A 21,440-nucleotide genomic window follows, 5' to 3' on the forward strand; every position below is an offset into this window, starting at 1 on the left:
TCTGATATAAATGGCCAAATGTCCTGGAAATAATCTTTCTTGTCCTGGAATTTTATTTCTGTTTTCGCTTTTTAATTTTTCTGTTTGAAACAGCTCGCTGTTCGCAAGTCTAGATATGATGACAGCTGAGCTAGGGCGTGGCCTCTGCTGCGCAATATCTCCACCTACTGAGACATGTATAGGCAATGGGCTGTATTAAGTTACATGCGTAATACGTCACGATTTGTGCATAGTGGCCATTTTTCCAGGGAATGTCACAGACGTCCGTCACACAGATGCATAAAGTTCTGTATTTCTTTTCAATGTTAAAGTTTCATACAAACTAAATGTATAGCGAGTGCTCAGGACTATGAAAAGCTGTATTTTGATGGATGGATGGATGGATGGTAGCTTTATGCAGTTATTTTTAAAACAAACATTGTACATAAATTTATTTGATACAAATAATGACATAAAATGTAATATGCAAGTAACTTTCACTGAAATTAGGTCACTATGGTAGCCTATTTCATGGTGTGATCAACAGCTCTGTACTGAACATTATGGAATTGCTCAGTATATGCCAGTGTTTGGATAGTGTTCCACAATCCAAGAGGCATTTATTTCTTTAAAAGAGTTTTGCAGTTTAAAACAGTGTATAGCAAAAAGAGGTCAAACAAGTCCACTGTACATCAGAGCGTTAATTGGTCCTGCCTTTATATAATTTAGCATATCGGTGACACTAAGTCACTGCATAATCAAGGAGAAATTAAAATGGTGTTAAGCCTGTGACTAAAGTGTATGACTGTATGACCAGATCCTGTCATGAATTTAGAGAGAAAATCCCTGGAAATGTCCTGGAAAAAGATTCCTTAAGAAGAGTGGGAACCCTGATTAATCTTATTACTGCTTCACAAAAGTATTATATGGATGAAGATCTATACCTGATTTTATTTTTAGTCAAATTGCACCAGAAATGAAATAGCAGCATAAAGGAAGGAAATGGCAGCTGTAGAACTTAGTCTTTTGAACATTTTTATTTCACATTTTGCAGGAACATTGTAGGGATGACAAGCTGGAACTAGTCAAAGTTTGAGACAGATTGCTCCAAAACAGAAGTAGTGCCACACAGTGGATATAAAAAATTGTTTCAGATGTCTGATCTTGTTGGCGTGATAACTAAAATATTTGACAGATCTCTTTCAACCTTTGCAGACATATTTTAAGGTTGAAGATCTGCACCTCAACGAATTTTGAGATAAATCACACTAAAATTGATGCAGCACCGGATAGTGATAATAGAGAGAAGGCCAACGCAGACACTTTCAATTCAATTCAATTTTATTTATATAGCAACATTACATTGCGTCAAAGTGCTTTACATTATCCCTCCCCCACCAAAAGCCCCCAATGAGCAAGTCAAAACGCCCTAGAAGAAAGAAACCTTGGGAGGAACCAGACATAGAGGGGGAGTCCATCCTCCAGGGTCTGACAGAGGAAGCCCTCAGCCTAACCAGACTCAAAGGGGAAGCCCATTCCAATTCATTTCAATTCAGTTCTTTTATTATCATGTGTACAAGTACAAGTACCATGTACAATGAAATGCTTACTTGTCAGCATGATATCATGTCAGCATAACTCAAAAATTACAATCTTTTCCAAATTTTGCAGACACATCATGTTGGGGTGGATCTGGACCACTTCAGATTTTCTGACAAACTGAAGCAAAACTGAAGCAACGGCACTTTGTGTCAGCAGAGAGAAGGATGAGATGATTAGAGGCATTGCTCTATCATTCCTATATTTACTCTGCTTGATCTTTTATGGGTCTTATTACCACTTCACAAAAACATTATATGGATTAAGATGTACACCTTACTCATGATAGACCCCAAACCAACCCAAAAATGTAACTGCACTACAGAGTACATATTGCTCTTTCATCGCTAGCTTCCCTGGTCCACATAATTTATGGTTGCTAGTCATGTAGCTGCTTAGCGAAATGTATTGTGGGGAAATCGACAAAATTTAATGGTCTCATGTTTTATTGGAGAGGTGGAGAAAGTGTGTAAGGTAGGCTGATAATGATAATATTTTTGCAACACTGGTATTTTTCTTCAGCATAATTTGTCAGTTAAGAATGTCGTGGGGGAATTTAATTGTATCACTTAGCTCTAGTCCAAGTCAGTAGGGACACATGAAAGATCAGGCGCAGATTTGGTGAACCTAATTGCATTACGACAGGTGGCAATAATAAAAATGATGGTCTTTGATGCTAAATGGTTTATGGAAGTCTCCTGTATAATTTGACACAAATCTCTGGCAATTAGTTTTCTCCCTTCACTCTTCTGTGTCTTCTTTTGGCTGTTGTCCACAAAATGCTTGATTGTATGATAATTGCATTGTATACGTTTGGCAGTTTTGATTATCAGAGGTGACAGGCATTTTAATATTTTGTTTCTTTCGTTTGTGCAAGGTTCTTTTTGGCCCATTTTAATAGTAAAAACAGTTTGCTTAATTTTTCTGCACAGGAAAGTGTCCACGGTTTTCTGTTCAACTCCAGACCGAAAGTTCATTCATTCATTCATTCATTCATTCATTCATTCATTCATTCATTTATGCATTCATTCATTTATGCATTCATTCATTCAGTCATTCTTCATGGTCCAGGGCTGGGACTTGGGGACAGCAGTCTAAGCAGGAATGTCCAGACCTCTTCCTTCCCAGCCACCTCCTCTAGCTCCTCCAGGGGAATACCAAGGCATTCCTCAGCCAGCCAAGAGACATTATCTCACCAGCGGGTCCTGCATCTGACTGGGGTCTTCTCCCAGTCGGACATGCCCAAAACACCTCCCTTGAGAGGTGTCCAGGAGGTGTCTTCGATAGGTGCCCACATCACCTCAACTGGCTGCTTTCAATGCAGGTTTACTTTGAGCTCCCTCTGAATATCCAAGCTCCTCAACCCTCACCTCCTCATTTCTGAGGCAGAGTCCAGACACCTAGCAAAGGAAACTCATTTCTACCCCTTGTGTCCATGCTCTCACTTGTTTGATCACTACTCAAAGCTCATAACTATAGGTGAGGATAGGAACGTAGATTGAACGGTAAATCAATATCTTTGCCTTTCAGCTTAGTTTTCTCTTTACCATAACAGAACAGCAGAGCCTCTGCATTGCTGCAGTCACAGCAGCGATCCACCTGTCAGTCTCCTACTCCCTTCATCCCTCACTCGTGAACAATACCCCAAGATACTTAAACTTCTCTGCTTGAGGCAGTAACTCATTCCCAGCCAAGACAGGGAAATTCACCTTCCAAGACCTCAGACTAGGAGGTGCTGATCTTAATCTGGGCCGCTTCACACTCATCCTCCAGTCCCCTTTTTTAAGAACTTGGATCACCACCCCTGTCTACCAATCAACGGACACTGTCCCCCACATCCATGTAATGGTGTAGTGGCGTATCTGCCAAAACAGCCCAAGAACATCAAGATCTTTCAAAAACTCAATAGGAATCTCATCCACCCCTAGAGCCTTACCACCAAATTGGTTACCACCATTTTTTTTGATTACTTCAGTGACCTCAGCCCTAGTGATGGGGTGTCTCCCTCTGAGTCTTCCAGCTCTACTTCCTCCGAGGATGGTGTGTCAGTGGAATTCAGGAGGTCCTTGAAATATTCTTTCCACTGCCTGACTATATCTGCCAACCAAAGTCTTTAAGACAGCCGGACACTCTGGACTGGTGCCCCAAATCGAAGATGGAGGGAGGCGATCCTCTCATTCACTGTGGTAAACTCCAACATACTGCCACCAAAGCAGGGAGCTAGTAGTAGACCCACACCTGCCCGGCGTCTCTCACCATGGGCAACTCCAGAGTGGAATAGAATCCAGGAGTTTGGTTCCAGAGCCCGAGCCGTGCATCGAGGTGAGTCCGACTGTATCTAGTCGGTATCTCTCAACCTCCCAGAACAGCTCAGGCTCCTTTCCTATGAGACAGATTACGTTCCATGTTCTTAAAGCCAGATTTGGTAGTTGACAATCAGCCCACCAAGGCCCCTGCCTGTGAGTGCCACTTGATCTACCTTGAATCTCACGCCGACATTCTCCTCTGCAGTTGGTGGGTCCACAAGTTGGCTGACCCATATACTTGCTTCGGGCCAAGCCCAGCCTGGCCCCATGAGTAGAGACCCGGCCACAATGCACTTGCAAACAAGCTCACCCAGCAGGCCTGGTTCCTGGGACGGACCCCGGTCTCCCCAATCTGGGCAGGGTCACATGGTCCTTTCTCTTGATCTTGATTGGGGATCTATGTGAATCATACTATACTATAATCAATAATTTTTCCAGAATTTTTTCATTCATGTACCTCATAGTGCATTGAGCATGTTTTGTGAGTCTGTTTTATTCATGCTATTAATGAAAATCTGTTAAGTTATTGGTGATTGGAAGTGTCTTTAAAAAAACCATCAGTTGACCGGGATATTGCTTTTATCCAGTTTCCTGCAGAAGATTGACATGAAAATCCATGAACTTTGTTATATGTGTGTATAAAAACATAATGAAAAATCCATTCTTTTTCAGATTCTCGGATGAGTGTTTCGGTGTTGTGTTTGTGCTGAAGATGTGCTCATTGGCAGCTGACCATGCAAAAATGACAGGAGAGACACCCCTGGAAACATTATTCTCAGTGTTTAACATCAAGACCATCATAAAAGGAGCTTATGAAAATCACATATATAATGTAAACAAGCACAATTTGGTGTGTGGATTCCTGTTGGATCTGTACTCACATGTGAAGGACTATGAGTCCCAAACACAGAGGAGTGTCCTCCCTACTCTACTGCCCATTGACCAGTCAGCTCCTGCAGTCTGGGTTATAGACCTCTCTGTGAGAAAGGCCTCCCTCCTACTAGAAGTGCTGAAACTCCAGACAGACAGGAGACCAGTAGAGCTGGAGGGCTGGTCAGAAGAAGAGAGTGAAGTGAGGAGCTTCCTTCAGTGTCTGCCCTACGTCTCACAGCTGAGGTGAGATTCTTTGATTAGACTGTTTTCTTATCAGGAGGGCAAGTTCCCAAGTGAATTTCATGAAAATGTGAAACAGAGAAGCCTTTATATGTCTGTTAAATGCAGTGCAGAGTACAGAGATATACTCACAGAGACTGTATTTTCACTGATTATTGTTGTTTTCTGGTGAATCATCGCATTGCTCTGAATGTACAGAAGCCTTAGTCAGTAATATAAAAGTGTCTCATCAGCTTATGTGTGGTGTTTTCACCCAGAAGTGTTTTTTCCTTTTATTGTACTTTAAACAAATACGGTTAAGTTAATTTTTATGGCCCAATTTCCTCGAGAAAATGGGCATGAAAATCGGTAAGCATCGTTACTTCTGTATATAAAAAGAGAATAAAAAATGTCCACTCTTTTCCAGATTTGATAAAGAGCATTTTGATGAGGATCCTGCTTCATGGACTTCATTTGTACTGAAGATGTGCTCATTGGCAGCTGACCATGCAAAACAGACAGGAGAGACACCCCTTGAATCCTTATTCTCAGTGTTTAACATCAAGGAATTTGTAGAAGCACTTGAAGGCCTCTTTAATGACATGACTGGCAGGAAATTGCAGGAAGATTTCCTATTGGATCTGTGCTCACATGTGAAGGACTATGAGTCCCAAACACAGAGGAGTGTCCTCCCTACTCTACTGCCCTTTGACCAGTCAGCTCCTGCAGTCTGGGTTATAGACCTCTCTGTGAGAAAGGCCTCCCTCCTACTAGAAGTGCTGAAACTCCAGACAGACAAGAGAGCAGTAGAGCTGAAGGGCTGGTCAGAAGAAGAGAGTGAAGTGAGGAGCTTCCTTCAGTGTCTGCCCTACGTCTCACAGCTGAGGTGAGATTCTTTGATTAGACTCTTTTCTTATCAGGATGGCAAGTTCCCAAGTGAATTTCATGAAAATGTGAAACATTTTCTATATTTTTCAGAGAAGCCTTTACATGTCTGTTAAATGCAGTGCAGAGTACAGAGATATACTCACAGAGGCTGTTTTCTCACTGATTATTGTTGTTTTCTGGTGAATCATCGCATTGCTCTGAATGTACAGAAGCCTTAGTCAATAATATAAAAGTGGCTCATCAGCTTATGTGTGGTGTTTTCACCCAGAAGTGCTTTTTCCTTTTATTGTACTTTAAACCCCCCTGCGACCCAGTTGGATAAGCGGTTTGGAAAATGGATGGATGGATGGATGGATGGATGGATGTACTTTAAACAAATACGGTTAAGTAAATTTTTATGGCCCAATTTCCTAGAGAAGATGGGCATGAAAATCGGTAAGCATCGTTACTTCTGTATATAAAAAGAAAATAAAAAATGTCCATTCTTTTTCAGATTTGATAAAGAGCATTTTGATGAGGATCCTGCTTCATGTACTTCATTTGTACTGAAGATGTGCTCTTTGGCAGCTGACCATGCAAAACAGACAGGAGAGACACCCCTTGAATCCTTATTCTCAGTGTTTAACATCAAGGAATTTGTAGAAGCACTTGAAGGCCTCTTTAATGACATGACTGGCAGGAAATTGCAGGAAGATTTCCTATTGGATCTGTGCTCACATGTGAAGGACTATGAGTCCCAAACACAGAGGAGTGTCCTCCCTACTCTACTGCCCTTTGACCAGTCAGCTCCTGCAGTCTGGGTTATAGACCTCTCTGTGAGAAAGGCCTCCCTCCTACTAGAAGTGCTGAAACTCCAGACAGACAAGAGACCAGTAGAGCTGAAGGGCTGGTCAGAAGAAGAGAGTGAAGTGAGGAGCTTCCTTCAGTGTCTGCCCTACATTTCACAGCTGAGGTGAGTGTGGAGCTTCTCTGTGTGGAGATGTTGAGGTGAGGGTCACTGTGGGCAAACTGTCTCTGCATATTTACTCTCAATCACCGTGGTTCACGTGAAAATTCAGCCGTCATTGAGAAATGGATTTAATTGCCAGGCAAATGTAGCATGATTTATGACTTACACTTCTGAAAGTTCAGATATGGGGAAACTGGTCGATTCATTGAACTGAGAATTCATCTGCCAGTGTCAGTACTGTCACGATCACGGGTGAGGTAAACGGCGATCGTGCGGGCAGGCGGGCGAAGGACAGGCAAACGAGTCGAAATCGGGGTAAAACTGGGGGTTTATTAGGGGAATTGGGTCTGGGGAACACTCACAGGTACGATCCACACCATAACCACAATGACGGACAAGGGCAACAGGTAAGACCAAGACTTAAAACAGGACAGGACTGATCAAAGTAATCCGACACAGCAGGAGACGATCAGGGAAGCACACGTGGGTAATTAGGGGGCGTGGCACACACGAGGAGCGGACGAGCCGGGCATGACAAGTACATAGCAAACGTATAATTTTGCTCCAGAGTTACACAACATTCACATATAAATATGTAACAATTCTTTCCATTTTTAGGTTTTCTTACTCTGGCATGTACTCTGTTACCACTCAACATCATGCAGCAAAGTTTCTGCTGAAGCTCAGTGTTGAAGCAGCAGAGAGTGACACTGGAACAGGAAGGAGTGTCTCCCAGTGTCTGTCCTCTGCGTGCAGTTACAGCACTTTTCCTTGTGATGATGACAGACCATCTGTACAGTGTGTATTCCTGTTGGATCTGTACTCACATGTGAAGGACTATGAGTCCCAAACACAGACGAGTGTCCTCCCTACTCTACTGCCCATTTACCAGTCAGCTCCTGCAGTCTGGGTTATAGACCTCTCTGTGAGAAAGGCCTCCCTCCTACTAGAAGTGCTGAAACTCCAGAGAGACAAGAGACCAGTAGAGCTGAAGGGCTGGACAGAAGAAGAGAGTGAAATGAGGAGCTTCCTTCAGTGTCTGCCCTACATCTCACAGCTGAGGTGAGTGTGGAGCATCTCTGTGTGGAGATGTTGAGATGAGGGTCACTGTTGTAGCCTGATTTATGACTTACACTTCTGTAAGTTCAGATATGGGGAAACTGGTCGATTCATTGAACTGAGAATTTATCTGCCAGTGTCAGTACATAGCAAACGTATAATTTTGCTCCAGAGTTACACAACATTCACATATAAATATGTAACAATTCTTTCCATTTTTAGGTTTTCTTACTCTGGCATGTACTCTATTACCACTCAACATCATGCAGCAAAGTTCCTGCTGAAGCTCAGTGACGAAGCCGCAGAGAGTGACACTGGAACAGGAGGGAGTGTCTCCCAGTGTCTGTCCTCTGCGTGCAGTTACAGCACTTTTCCTTGTGATGATGACAGACCATCTGTACAGTGTGGATTACTGTTGGATCTGTACTCACATGTGAAGGACTATGAGTCCCAAACACAGAGGAGTGTCCTCCCTACTCTACTGCCCATTTACCAGTCAGCTCCTGCAGTCTGGGTTATAGACCTCTCTAAGACAAAGGCCTCCCTCCTACTAGAAGTGCTGAAACTCCAAACAGACAAGAGACCAGTAGAGCTGGAGGGCTGGTCAGTAAGAGAGAGTGAAGTGAGGAGCTTCCTTCAGTGTCTGCCCTACATCTCACAGTTGAGGTGAGATTCTTAGATTAGCTTTTTTACAAAAATGAATTTTTCCAAATGAATTTTATGAAAATATGAGATTTTGTCTATATTTTTCAGAGGAACCATTTATCAGCCAATAATGTACTATCTTCCAATGGTGTAATAAGTTCCAGTAACGTAATAATTGCTCCATTCTTAATGTAATACTACGTGATAATGTAATGACTGGCCAATAATGTAATACCACTTTGCTGGTAATGTAATAAGTTGTTACGTTATTGGCTGCTACAAACCTTTATATATCTCATGACTGCTCAGAATACAGAGTTATAATCACAGAGGCTGTTCTCTGACTGTTTCATATTGTTTTCTGGTGAAGATTTGCAGAGTTTTACATGATTACAGCCCTTGGTCAATAGAGTTCAAGAGGTTTATTTGTCATGTACAAAGTTGTACACATACAATATGTAATGAAATGTGACCCTGGTCACTCTGAGCAGCTGTGCATAGATAATAATATATACGAAGAATAAAGAAATAATAATATATGACAACAAATATATATGAAATGTTCAGCTGTACATAATCTAAGCATAACTGATAGGTATATGGTATTGTGCTGTGTAATATAAGTGCAATAGCAAAAAAAGAAAAAAGGCTCATTTTACACTTACTGTATGTGTGGTGTTTTAAAGAAGCAGTTTGTTAGACTCCAGCATGTTCTTCAGACAGTTGTGATTATGTTGCAGTTTTTTGCCCCATATCCTAAAGATGGTAGTCATCATGACAATTAATCAGTTTTATTACATTTATACATTAAAGCAAAATGAAATCTTTATTTTCAGGTACTCTACAGAATGTCCTAAGGATCCTGCTTCAATTATGCTGAGGATGTGTTCAGTGGGAGTTGATTATATGAAATACAGAGGAGGGACACTTCTTTTGGATCTGTACTCACATGTGAAGGACTATGAGTCCCAAACACAGAGGAGTGTCCTCCCTACTCTACTGCCCATTTACCAGTCAGCTCCTGCAGTCTGGGTTATAGACCTCTCTGTGAGAAAGGCCTCCCTCCTACTAGAAGTGCTGAAACTCCAGACAGACAAGAGAGCAGTAGAGCTTGAGGGCTGGTCAGAAGAAGAGAGTGAAGTGAGGAGCTTCCTTCAGTGTCTGCCCTACATCTCACAGCTGCGGTGAGATTCTTAGATTAGACTCTTTTCTTATCAGGATGGCAAGTTCCCAAGTGAATTTTATGAAAGGGTGAAACTTTCTGTATTTTTCAGAGAAGCCTTTATATTTCTGTTAAATGCAGAGCAGAGTGCAGAGTTATTCTCACAGAGACTGTATTTTGAATCATTAGTATTGTGTTCTGGTGTTTCTTCACATTACTTTGTATTTGTAGAACCCTTGGTCAATAGTATGAACGTTTCTCATCAAGCTTCTGTGTGGTGTTTTCAGCTAGAAGTGTGTTTTTTATTTTTATGTGTATTTAAAACAAATGAGGTTAAGTTGATTTTTATTTCCCAATTGCAATAAGAAAATCAGCATGAAAATTGGTCAGCATTGTTACGCCTGTATATAAAAATGAAATGAAGAATATTCATTCTTTTCCAGATTTGATAAAGAGCATTTTGATGAGGATCCTGCTTCATGTACTTCATTTGTACTGAAGATGTGCTCTTTGGCAGCTGACCATGCAAAACAGACAGGAGAGACACCCCTTGAATCCTTATTCTCAGTGTTTAACATCAAGGAATTTGTAGAAGCACTTGAAGGCCTCTTTAATGACATGACTGGCAGGAAATTGCAGGAATATTTCCTGTTGGATCTGTACTCACATGTGAAGGACTATGAGTCCCAAACACAGAGGAGTGTCCTCCCTACTCTACTGCCCATTTACCAGTCAGCTCCTGCAGTCTGGGTTATAGACCTCTCTGAGAGAAAGGCCTCCCTCCTACTAGAAGTGCTGAAACTCCAAACAGACAAGAGAGCAGTAGAGCTGGAGGGCTGGTCAGAAGAAGAGAGTGAAATGAGGAGCTTCCTTCAGTGTCTGCCCTACATCTCACAGCTGAGGTGAATCTTTTACATTAGACTTTTCTGTAATCAATATGACAAATTTCCAAATTAATTTTATGAAAAGGAGGAACTTTCTTGACATTTTTTGGGAGCCTTTACATGTCTGTTAAATGCAGAGCAGAGTACAGAGATATACTCACAGAGGCTGTATTTTCACTGATTAATATTTTTTTCTAATGAATCTTCACATTAGTCTGAATGTACAGATGCATTAGTCAATATTATCAAAATATCTTATCAGCCTTTGTGTGGTGTTTTCATCTAGAAGTGTTTTTTTTTACTTTTAGGTTTATTTAAAAGAAAAAATCAACAACTATTTTGCTGAATTTCCTAGAGAAAATGAATGTGAAAGTTGGTTGTTTGTTATACCTGTATATAAAGATAAAACCAAATATATGCCTTCTTTTTTCAGATTTGGTGAATGGTGTATTGACTTTAATTTAGCTTCATTTCTGCTGAAGCTGAGTGTTGAAGCAGCAGAGAGTGACACTGGAACAGGAGGGAGTGTCTCCCAGTGTCTGTCCTCTGTGTGCAGTTACAGCACTTTTCCTTGTGGTGATGACAGACCATCTGTACAGTGTGGATTCCTGTTGGATCTGTTTTCACATGTGAAGGACTATGAGTCCCAAACACAGAGGAGTGTCCTCCCTACTCTACTGCCCATTTACCAGTCAGCTCCTGCAGTCTGGGTTATATACCTCTCTGTGAGAAAGGCCTCCCTCCTACTAGAAGTGTTGAAACTCCAGACAGACAAGAGACCAGTAGAGCTGGAGGACTGGTCAGAAGAAGAGAGTGAAATGAGGAGCTTCCTTCAGTGTCTGCCCTACATCTCACAGCTGAGGTGAGTGTGGAGCATGTCTGTGTGGAGATGTTGAAGTGAGGGTCTCTGTGGGCTGTTTACTGCAGGTATCAGGTGTCAGACTGTCTCTACTTCTGTGACTCTCATTGGCGACACAGAGGGACTCATCAGCTTAGAGAGTGAAGAACAGTTTTTTTTTTTTGTTATTTCCCACTGGAAGTGTCATGCCCGGCTCGTCCGCTCCTCCTGTGTACCACGCCCCCTGCTTACCCACGTGTGTTTCCCGGATCGTACCCAGCTGTGTCCGTTTGCTTTCAATCAGTCCTGTGCATTTAAGTCCTGGTCTCCCCAGTTTTCCTTGTCTGTCATTGATGTTTGTAAGCGTGAGCTGTTTCCCGGTCCCTGTCTCCGTAATAAACTCCCGTTTGCCCCGTATTCTGGCTTCCTGCTTCCTGCTTGTCTGCTTACCCGCACGATCGCCGCTTCGTCAGCCTGCGATCGTGACAGGAAGGTGGCCAGTCTCTTTTCCTTACAGAATAACATTCTTTCCTGTTAAACACAAGCTATGTTCTGTATTCAGATGCAGTAACTCGCAAAGTTTTCCATTCTAATTCACCATGTTCTTTGTCTCCCTGGTTCCTCTCAGCTTTGCCGTATCCAGCTCAGTCACATCCGTACTGATAGTTATATTTGTTTCAGTCACATTGGATTTAACACCCTAACCCACATCAATCAGAGTGTCTTACATTCGAGCTGGAAAATGCTGTTATCTGTGTGTTAGGTCCTATCATATTGTGTCATTTGAGATTTTTAAAAAATAAACATTGCAAACTATGATATTATGCCCGTCAGTGTGTCAGCTTAGCCATTTCAGAACCTCTGCTAAAATCATCCCAATATTTGCAGCGACCGTTCAGTGCAGCCATGCATTTTTTGACTTGGCCACTAGCACACCTCATACCGCTAGTCAATCTGTCACTGACTTTTTAAACCAATATATTTAATTATTTAATTGAGCTGTTGGTGACATTTAACAAAATCATGGAACGGCTGAGGTGTCCCTGAGGAGAAGTTTGGGAACTGAAGCGGTGTTCATCTAGCCATCCAACTAGATATGAGTAACTTTTTAGAAAACAGAAGAAATTGTTCCTAGTTTTTATTGTGTTACTCATAATTTGCACATGTTTTAATGTTAAATTGTGTTTTTTGTTCTAAGCCAAAGTACACTTGCTACCCAGATAAACAGCTTTAAACATTTCTTTGGACTGCCTAAGACTATTTCACAGTACTGTGTGTGTGTGTGTGTGTGTGTATGTGTATATATTTATATATATATATATATATATAATGAAAAAAAATAATAATCATTGCATATGTACTCTCAATGAAAACTTCACATAAATTCTGCATCCTTCCCATGAATATTGACTTTGTTATGCTTGGAGAGAGTAACACCATTTAGAATTTGTGTTGTTGAAAGTTATCAAGCTACTGTCAAATCAATTATGAAGTAAAATTTTTAGTGTCAGCATCACCAGTGCATGTAAAATTACCTCCTTATTCTGAGAAACATCACCTTCATACAGAGTGACTGTGTTCTTCTTATTTTTAGGTTTTCCAGTAACATTTTATGGAACAGTAACAAACATCAGGCAGCTGTGAAGTTTCTGCTGAAGCTCAGTGCTGAAGCAGCAGAGAGTGACACTGGAACAGGAGGGAGTGTCTCCCAATGTCTGTCCTCTGTGTGCAGTTACAGCACTTTTCCTTGTGGTGATGACAGACCATCTGTCCAGTGTGGATTCTTGTTGTATCTGTACTCACATGTGAAGGACTATGAGTCCCAAACACAGAGGAGTGTCCTCCCTACTCTACTGCCCATTTACCAGTCAGCTCCTGCAGTCTGGGTTATAGACCTCTCTGTGAGAAAGGCCTCCCGCCTACTAGAAGTGTTGAAACTCCAGACAGACAAGAGACCAGTAGAGCTGGAGGACTGGTCAGAAGAAGAGAGTGAAGTGAGGAGCTTCCTTCAGTGTCTGCCCTACATCTCACAGCTGAGGTGAGTGTGGAGCATGTCTGTGTGGAGATGTTGAAGTGAGGGTCACTGTGGGCTGTTTACTGCAGGTATCAGGTGTCAGACTGTCTCTACTTCTGTGACTCTCATTGGCGACACAGAGGGACTCATCAGCTTAGAGAGTGAAGAATAGTTTTTTTTGTATTTCCCACTGGAAGGTGGTCAGTCTCTTTTTTCCTTACAGAATAACATTCTTTCCTGTTAAACACAAGCTATGTTCTGTATTCAGATGCAGTAACTCACAAAGTTTTCCATTGTAATTCACCATATTCTTTGTCTCCTTGGTCCCTGTCAGCTTAACAGTAACCAGCTCAGTTAGATCCGTACTGATAGTTACATGCTTTTCAGTCACATTGGATTTAACACCATAACCCACATCAATCAGAGTGTCTTAGACTTGAGTTGGAAAATGCCATTGTTTGCCTGTTAGGTCCTTTCATATGTTATTATTGTGTCATCTGAGATTTTTTTAAAATAAACATTGCAAATGTACTCCTAATGAAAATGTCGCATACATTCTGCATCCTTGCCATGAATATTGACTTTGTTATGCTTGGAGAGAGTAACACCATTTAGAATTTTTGTTGCTGAAAGTTATCAAGCTACTGTCACATCAATTATGAAGTAAAATGTTTAGTGTCAGCATCACCAGTGCATGTAAAATTACCTCCTTATTCTGAGAAACATCACCTTCATACAGAGTGACTGTGTTCTTCTTATCTTTAGGTTTTCCAGTAACATTTTATGGAACAGTAACAAACGTCAGGCAGCTGTGAAGTTTCTGCTGAAGCTCAGTTCTGAAGCAGCAGAGAGTGACACTGGAACAGGAGGGAGTGTCTCCCAGTGTCTGTCCTCTGTATGCAGTTACATCACTTTTCATTGTGATGATGACAGACCATCTGAACAGTGTGGATTCCTGTTGTATTTATACTCATGTGCAAAGGACTATGAGTCCCAAACACAGAGGAGTGTCCTCCCTACTCTACTGCCCATTTACCAGTCAGCTCCTGCAGTCTGGGTTATAGACCTCTCTGTGAGAAAGGCCTCCCTCCTACTAGAAGTGCTGAAACTCCAAACAGACAAGAGAGCAGTAGAGCTGGAGGGCTGGTCAGAAGAAGAGAGTGAAGTGAGGAGCTTCCTTCAGTGTCTGCCCTACATCTCACAGCTGAGGTGAGATTTTTAGATTAGACTCTTTTGTTTTCAGGATGGCAAGTTCCCAAGTGAATTTCATGAAAAGGTGAAACTTTCTCTATTTTTCAGAGAAGCCTTTATATTTCTGTTCAATGCAGAGCAGAGTGCAGACTTATACTCACAGAGACTGTATTTTGAGTGATTATTATTGTGTTCTGGTGTTTCTTCACATTACTTTGTATTTGTAGAACCCTTGGTCAATAATATGGACGTTTCTCATCAAGCTTCTGTGTGATGTTTTCAGCTAGAAGTGTGTTTTTTTTTTATTCTAATGTGTATTTAAAACAAATGAGGTTAAGTTGATTTCTATTTCCCAATTGCGTTGAGAAAATCAGCATGAAAATTGGTCAGCCTTGTTACGTCTGTATATAAAATTGAAATGAAGAATATCTACTCTTTTTCAGATTTGATAAAGAGCATTTTGATGAGGATCCTGCTTCATTGACTTCATTTGTACTGAAGATGTGCTCTTTGGCAGCTGACCATGCAAAACAGTCAGGAGAGACAACCCTTGAATCCTTATTCTCAGTGTTTAACATCAAGGAATTTGTAGAAGCACTTGAAGGCCTCTTTAATGACATGACTGGCAGGAAATTGCAGGAAGATTTCCTATTGGATCTGTACTCACATGTGAAGGACTATGAGTCCCAATCACAGAGGAGTGTCCTCCCTACTCTACTGCCCTTTGACCAGTCAGCTCCTGCAGTCTGGGTTATAGACCTCTCTGTGAGAAAGGCCTCCCTCCTACTAGAAGTGCTGAAACTCCAGACAGACAAGAGAGCAGTAGAGCTGAAGGGCTGGTCAGAAGAAGAGAGTGAAGTGAGGAGCTTCCTTCAGTGTCTGCCCTACATCTCACAGCTGAGGTGAGTGTGGAGCATGTCTGTGTGGAGATGTTGAAGTGAGGGTCACTGTGGGCTGTTTACTGCAGGTATCAGGTGTCAGACTGTCTCTACTTCTGTGACTCTCATTGGCGACACAGAGGGACTCATCAGCTTAGAGAGTGAAGAACAGTTTTTTTTTTTTGTTATTTCCCACTGGAAGGTGGTCAGTCTCTTTTTTCCTTACAGAATAAAATTATTTCCTGTTAAACACAAACTATGTTCTGTATTTAGATGCTGTAAATCGCAGACTATTCCACCATAAACCACCATATTCTTTGTCTCCTTGGTCCCTGTCAGCTTAACAGTAACCAGCTCAGTTAGATCCGTACTGATAGTTACATGCTTTTCAGTCACATTGGATTTAACACCCTAAACCACATCAATCAGAGTGTCTTAGACTTGAGTTGGAAAATGCCATTGTTTGCCTGTTAGGTCCTTTCATATGTTATTATTGTGTCATCTGAGATTTTTTTAAAATAAACATTGCAAATGTACTCTTAATGAAAATGTCGCATACATTCTGCATCCTTGCCATGAATATTGACTTTGTTATGCTTGGAGAGAGTAACACCATTTAGAATTTGTGTTGCTGAAAGTTATCAAGCTACTGTCACATCAATTATGAAGTAAAATTTTAGTGTCAGCATCACCAGTGCATGTAAAATTACCTCCTTATTCTGAGAAACATCACCTTCATACAGAGTGACTGTGTTCTTCTAATTTTTAGGTTTTCCAGTAACATTGTACAGAACAGTAACAAACGTCAGGCAGCTGTGAAGTTTCTGGTGAAGCTCAGTGCTGAAGCAGCAGAGAGTGACACTGGAACAGGAGGGAGTGTCTCCCAGTGTCTGTCCTCTGTATGCAGTTACATCACTTTTCCTTGTGATGATGACAGACCATCTGTACAGTGTGGTTTCCTGTTGGATCTGTACTCACATGTGAAGGACTATGAGTCCCAAACACAGAGGAGTGTCCTCCCTACTCTACTGCCCATTTACCAGTCAGCTCCTGCAGTCTGCATTATAGACCTCTCTGTGAGAAAGGCCTCCCTCCTACTAGAAGTGCTGAAACTCCAGACAGACAAGAGAGCAGTAGAGCTGGAGGGCTGGTCAGAAGAAGAGAGTGAAGTGAGGAGCTTCCTTCAGTGTCTGCCCTACATCTCACAGCTGAGGTGAGATTCTTAGATTAGACTCTTTTGTTATCAGGATGGCAAGTTCCCAAGTGAATTTCATGAAAAGGTGAAGCTTTCTCTATTTTTCAGAGAAGCCTTTATATTTCTGTTCAATGCGGAGCAGAGTGCAGACTTATACTCACAGAGACTGTATTTTGAGTGATTATTATTGTGTTCTGGTGTTTCTTCACATTACTTTGTATTTGTAGAACCCTTGGTCAATAATATGGACGTTTCTCATCAAGCTTCTGTGTGATGTTTTCAGCTAGAAGTGTGTTTTTTTTTTTATTCTAATGTGTATTTAAAACAAATGAGGTTAAGTTGATTTCTATTTCCCAATTGCGTTGAGAAAATCAGCATGAAAATTGGTCAGCCTTGTTACGTCTGTATATAAAATTGAAATGAAGAATATCCACTCTTTTTCAGATTTGATAAAGAGCATTTTGATGAGGATCCTGCTTCATTGACTTCATTTGTACTGAAGATGTGCTCTTTGGCAGCTGACCATGCAAAACAGACAGGAGAGACACCCCTTGAATCCTTATTCTCAGTGTTTAACATCAAGGAATTTGTAGAAGCACTTGAAGGCCTCTTTAATGACATGACTGGCAGGAAATTGCAGGAAGATTTCCTATTGGATCTGTACTCACATGTGAAGGACTATGAGTCCCAATCACAGAGGAGTGTCCTCCCTACTCTACTGCCCATTTACCAGTCAGCTCCTGCAGTCTGGGTTATAGACCTCTCTGAGAGAAAGGCCTCCCTCCTACTAGAAGTGCTGAAACTCCAGACAGACAAGAGAGCAGTAGAGCTGAAGGGCTGGTCAGAAGAAGAGAGTGAAGTGAGGAGCTTCCTTCAGTGTCTGCCCTACATCTCACAGCTGAGGTGAGTGTGGAGCATGTCTGTGTGGAGATGTTGAAGTGAGGGTCTCTGTGGGCTGTTTACTGCAGGTATCAGGTGTCAGACTGTCTCTACTTCTGTGACTCTCATTGGCGACACAGAGGGACTCATCAGCTTAGAGAGTGAAGAACAGTTTTTTTTTTTGTTATTTCCCACTGGAAGGTGGTCAGTCTCTTTTTTCCTTACAGAATAAAATTATTTCCTGTTAAACACAAACTATGTTCTGTATTCAGATGCAGTAACTCGCAATGTTTTCCATTGTAATTCACCATATTCTTTGTCTCCTTGGTCCCTGTCAGCTTTGCAGTAACCAGCTCAGTCACATCCGTACTTATAGTTACATGTGTTTCAGTCACATTGGATTTAACACCCTAACCCACATCAATCAGAGTGTCTTAGACTTGAGTTGGAAAATGCCATTGTTTGCCTGTTAGGTCCTTTCATATGTTATTATTGTGTCATCTGAGATTTTTTTAAAATAAACATTGCAAATGTACTCTTAATGAAAATGTCGCATACATTCTGCATCCTTGCCATGAATATTGACTTAGTTATGCTTGGAGAGAGTAACACTATTTAGAATTTGTGTTGCTGAAAGTTATCAAGCTACTGTCACATCAATTATGAAGTAAAATTTTTAGTGTCAGCATCACCAGTGCATGTAAAATTACCTTCTTATTCTGACAAACATCACCTTCATACCGAGTGACTGTGTTCTTCTTATTTTTAGGTTTTCCAGTAACATTTTATGGAACAGTAACAAACGTCAGGCAGCTGTGAAGTTTCTGCTGAAGCTCAGAGCTGAAGCAGCAGAGAGTGACACTGGAACAGGAGGGAGTTTCTCCCAGTGTCTGTCCTCTGTATGCAGTTACATCACTTTTCTTTGTGATGATGACAGGTTATTTTGTGAGTTTTATTTCCTGTTGGATCTGTTTTCACATGTGAAGGACTATGAGTCCCAAACACAGAGGACTGTCCTCCCTACTCTACTGCCCATTTACCAGTCAGCTCCTGCAGTCTGGGTTATAGACCTCTCTGTGAGAAAGGCCTCCCGCCTACTAGAAGTGCTGAAACTCCAGACAGACAAGAGAGCAGTAGAGCTGAAGGGCTGGTCAGAAGAAGAGGGTGAAGTGAGGAGCTTCCTTCAGTGTCTGCCCTACATCTCACAGCTGAGGTGAGTGTGGAGCATGTCTGTGTGGAGATGTTGAAGTGAGGGTCACTGTGGGCTGTTTACTGCAGGTATCAGGTGTCAGACTGTCTCTACTTCTGTGACTCTCATTGGCGACACAGAGGGACTCATCAGCTTAGAGAGTGAAGAACAGTTTTTTTTTTGGTTATTTCCCACTGGAAGGTGGCCAGTCTCTTTTCCTTACAGAATAACATTCTTTCCTGTTAAACACAAGCTATGTTCTGTATTCAGATGCAGTAACTCGCAAAGTTTTCCATTGTAATTTACCATGTTCTTTGTCTCCCTGGTTCCTGTCAGCTTTGCAGTAACCAGCTCAGTCACATCCGTACTGATAGTTACATGTGTTTCAGTCACATTTGATTTAACACCCTAACCCACATCAATCAGAGTGTCTTACATTTGAGCTGGAAAATGCCGTGATTTGTGTGTTAGGTCCTATCATATTATGTCATTTGAGATTTTTTCATAATAACCATTGCATATGTACTCTTAATGAAAACTTCACATAAAAACTTATTGCTTACCATGAATATTGACTTTGTTATGCTTGGAGAGAGTAGCACCATTTAGAATTTGTATTGCTGAAAGTTAACAAGCTACTGTCACATAAATTATGAAGTAAAATTTTAGTGTCAGCATCACCAGTGCATGTAATATTACCTCCTTATTCTGAGAAACATCACCTTCATACAGAGTGACTGTGTTCTTCTAATTTTTAGGTTTTCCAGAAACATTTTACGGAACAGTAACAAACGTCAAGCAGCTGTGAAGTTTCTGCTGAAGCTCAGTCCTGAAGCTGCAGAGAGTGACACTGGAACAGGAGGGAGTGTCTCCCAGTGTCTGTCCTCTGTGTGCAGTTACAGCACTTTTCCTTGTGATGATGACAGTCCATCTGTACAGTGTAAATTCCTGTTGGATCTGTACTCACATGTGAAGGACTATGAGTCCCAAACACAGAGGTGTGTCCTCCCTACTCTACTGCCCATTTACCAGTCAGCTCCTGCAGTCTGGGTTATAGACCTCTCTGAGAGAAAGGCCTCCCTCCTACTAGAAGTGCTGAAACTCCAGAGAGACAAGAGACCAGTAGAGCTGAAGGGCTGGTCAGAAGAAGAGAGTGAAGTGAGGAGCTTCCTTCAGTGTCTGCCCTACATCTCTCAGCTGAGGTGAGTGTGGAGCATGTCTGTGTGGAGATGTTGAAGTGAGGGTCACTGTCGGCTGTTTACTGCAGGTATCAGGTGTCAGATTGTCTCTATTTCTGTAACTCTCATTGGCGACACAGAGGGATTTGTCAGATTAGAGTGAAGAACAGTTTTTTTTTGTATCTCCCACTGGAAGGTGGCCAGTCTCTTTTCCTTACAGAATAACATTCTTTCCTGTTAAACACAAGCTATGTTCTGTATTCAGATGCAGTAACTCGCAAAGTTTTCCATTGTAATTCACCATGTTTTTTGTCTCCCTGGTTCCTGTCAGCTTTGCAGTAACCAGCTCAGTCACATCCGTACTGATAGTTACATGTGTTTCAATTACATTAGATTTAACACCCTAACCCACATCAATCAGAGTGTCTTACATTTGAGCTGGAAAATGCCATGACTTGTGTTAGTGTCACGATTCGCCACGAACGTTGGGGAGCGGGTGATCGATCAGGCAGGAGAGCGAGCAAGGAACAGGCAGGTAGGCAAATTGGGGATTTATTCAGGACGACCAGCACGATCATCGACTAACATCAATGATGGACCAGGAACCAACGCAAGACACGGACTGAAACACACAAGACTGGGCTAACGTAATCAGGCACAGCTGGGTACGATCAGGGAAGCACACATGGATAATCAGGGGGCGTGGCACACACGAGGATCGTATGAGCCGGGTATAACAGTTAGGTCCTATTATATTGTGTCATTTGAGATTTTTTAAGAATAAACATTGCAAATTATGATATTATCCCCGTCAAAGTGTGTCAGCTTAGCCATTTCAGAACCTTTGCTAAAATCATCTTAATATTTGCAGCGACCGTTCAGTGCAGCCATGCATTTTTTTGACTTGGCCACTAGCACACCTCATACAGCTAGTCAATCTGTCACTGACTTTTTAAACCAATATATTTAATTATTTAATTGAGCTGTTGGTGAAATTTAACAAAATCATGGAACGGCTGAGGTGCCCCTGAGGAGAAGGATGGGAACTGAAGCGGTGTTCATCTAGCCATCCAACTAGATATCAGTAACTTTTTAGAAAACAGAAGAAATTGTTACTAGTTTTTATTGTGTTACTCATAATTTGCACATGTTTTAATGTTAAATTGTGTTTTTTGTTCTAAGCCAAAGTACACTTGCTACCCAGATAAACAGCTTTAAACATTTCTTTGGACTGCCTAAGACTATTTCACAGTACTGTGTGTGTGTGTGTGTGTGTGTGTGTGTGTGTGTGTGTGTGTGTGTGTGTGTGTGTGTGTGTGTGTATATATATATATATATATATATAATGAAAAAAAATAATAATCATTGCATATGTACTCTCAATGAAAACTTCACATAAATTCTGCATCCTTCCCATGAATATTGACTTTGTTATGCTTGGAGAGAGTAACACCATTTAGAATTTGTGTTGTTGAAAGTCATCAAGCTACTGTCACATAAATTATGAAGTAAAAT

The 21,440-nt window shown here is 41.4% G+C and overlaps 1 protein-coding gene across 2 annotated transcripts in view; it reads left to right on the forward strand.

The window, feature by feature from the left end:
- The window catches only part of LOC125748407 (uncharacterized), a 59,493-nt gene that overhangs the window by 29,293 nt on the left and 8,760 nt on the right, over window positions 1-21,440 (forward strand). For both annotated transcript variants that reach the window (XM_049024447.1, XM_049024448.1), the window contains 12 exons: window positions 4,557-5,000; window positions 5,404-5,862; window positions 6,358-6,816; window positions 7,432-7,875; window positions 9,354-9,701; window positions 10,123-10,581; window positions 14,181-14,624; window positions 15,050-15,508; window positions 16,254-16,697; window positions 17,124-17,582; window positions 18,328-18,771; window positions 19,506-19,949. In XM_049024447.1, the coding sequence (XP_048880404.1) occupies window positions 4,557-5,000; window positions 5,404-5,862; window positions 6,358-6,816; window positions 7,432-7,875; window positions 9,354-9,701; window positions 10,123-10,581; window positions 14,181-14,624; window positions 15,050-15,508; window positions 16,254-16,697; window positions 17,124-17,582; window positions 18,328-18,771; window positions 19,506-19,949 (5,307 nt within the window). The remainder of the gene's footprint in view (window positions 1-4,556; window positions 5,001-5,403; window positions 5,863-6,357; window positions 6,817-7,431; window positions 7,876-9,353; window positions 9,702-10,122; window positions 10,582-14,180; window positions 14,625-15,049; window positions 15,509-16,253; window positions 16,698-17,123; window positions 17,583-18,327; window positions 18,772-19,505; window positions 19,950-21,440) is intronic.

The sequence above is a fragment of the Brienomyrus brachyistius genome, chromosome 9, assembly GCF_023856365.1.
Source record: "Brienomyrus brachyistius isolate T26 chromosome 9, BBRACH_0.4, whole genome shotgun sequence".
Classification (NCBI taxonomy): domain Eukaryota; kingdom Metazoa; phylum Chordata; class Actinopteri; order Osteoglossiformes; family Mormyridae; genus Brienomyrus; species Brienomyrus brachyistius.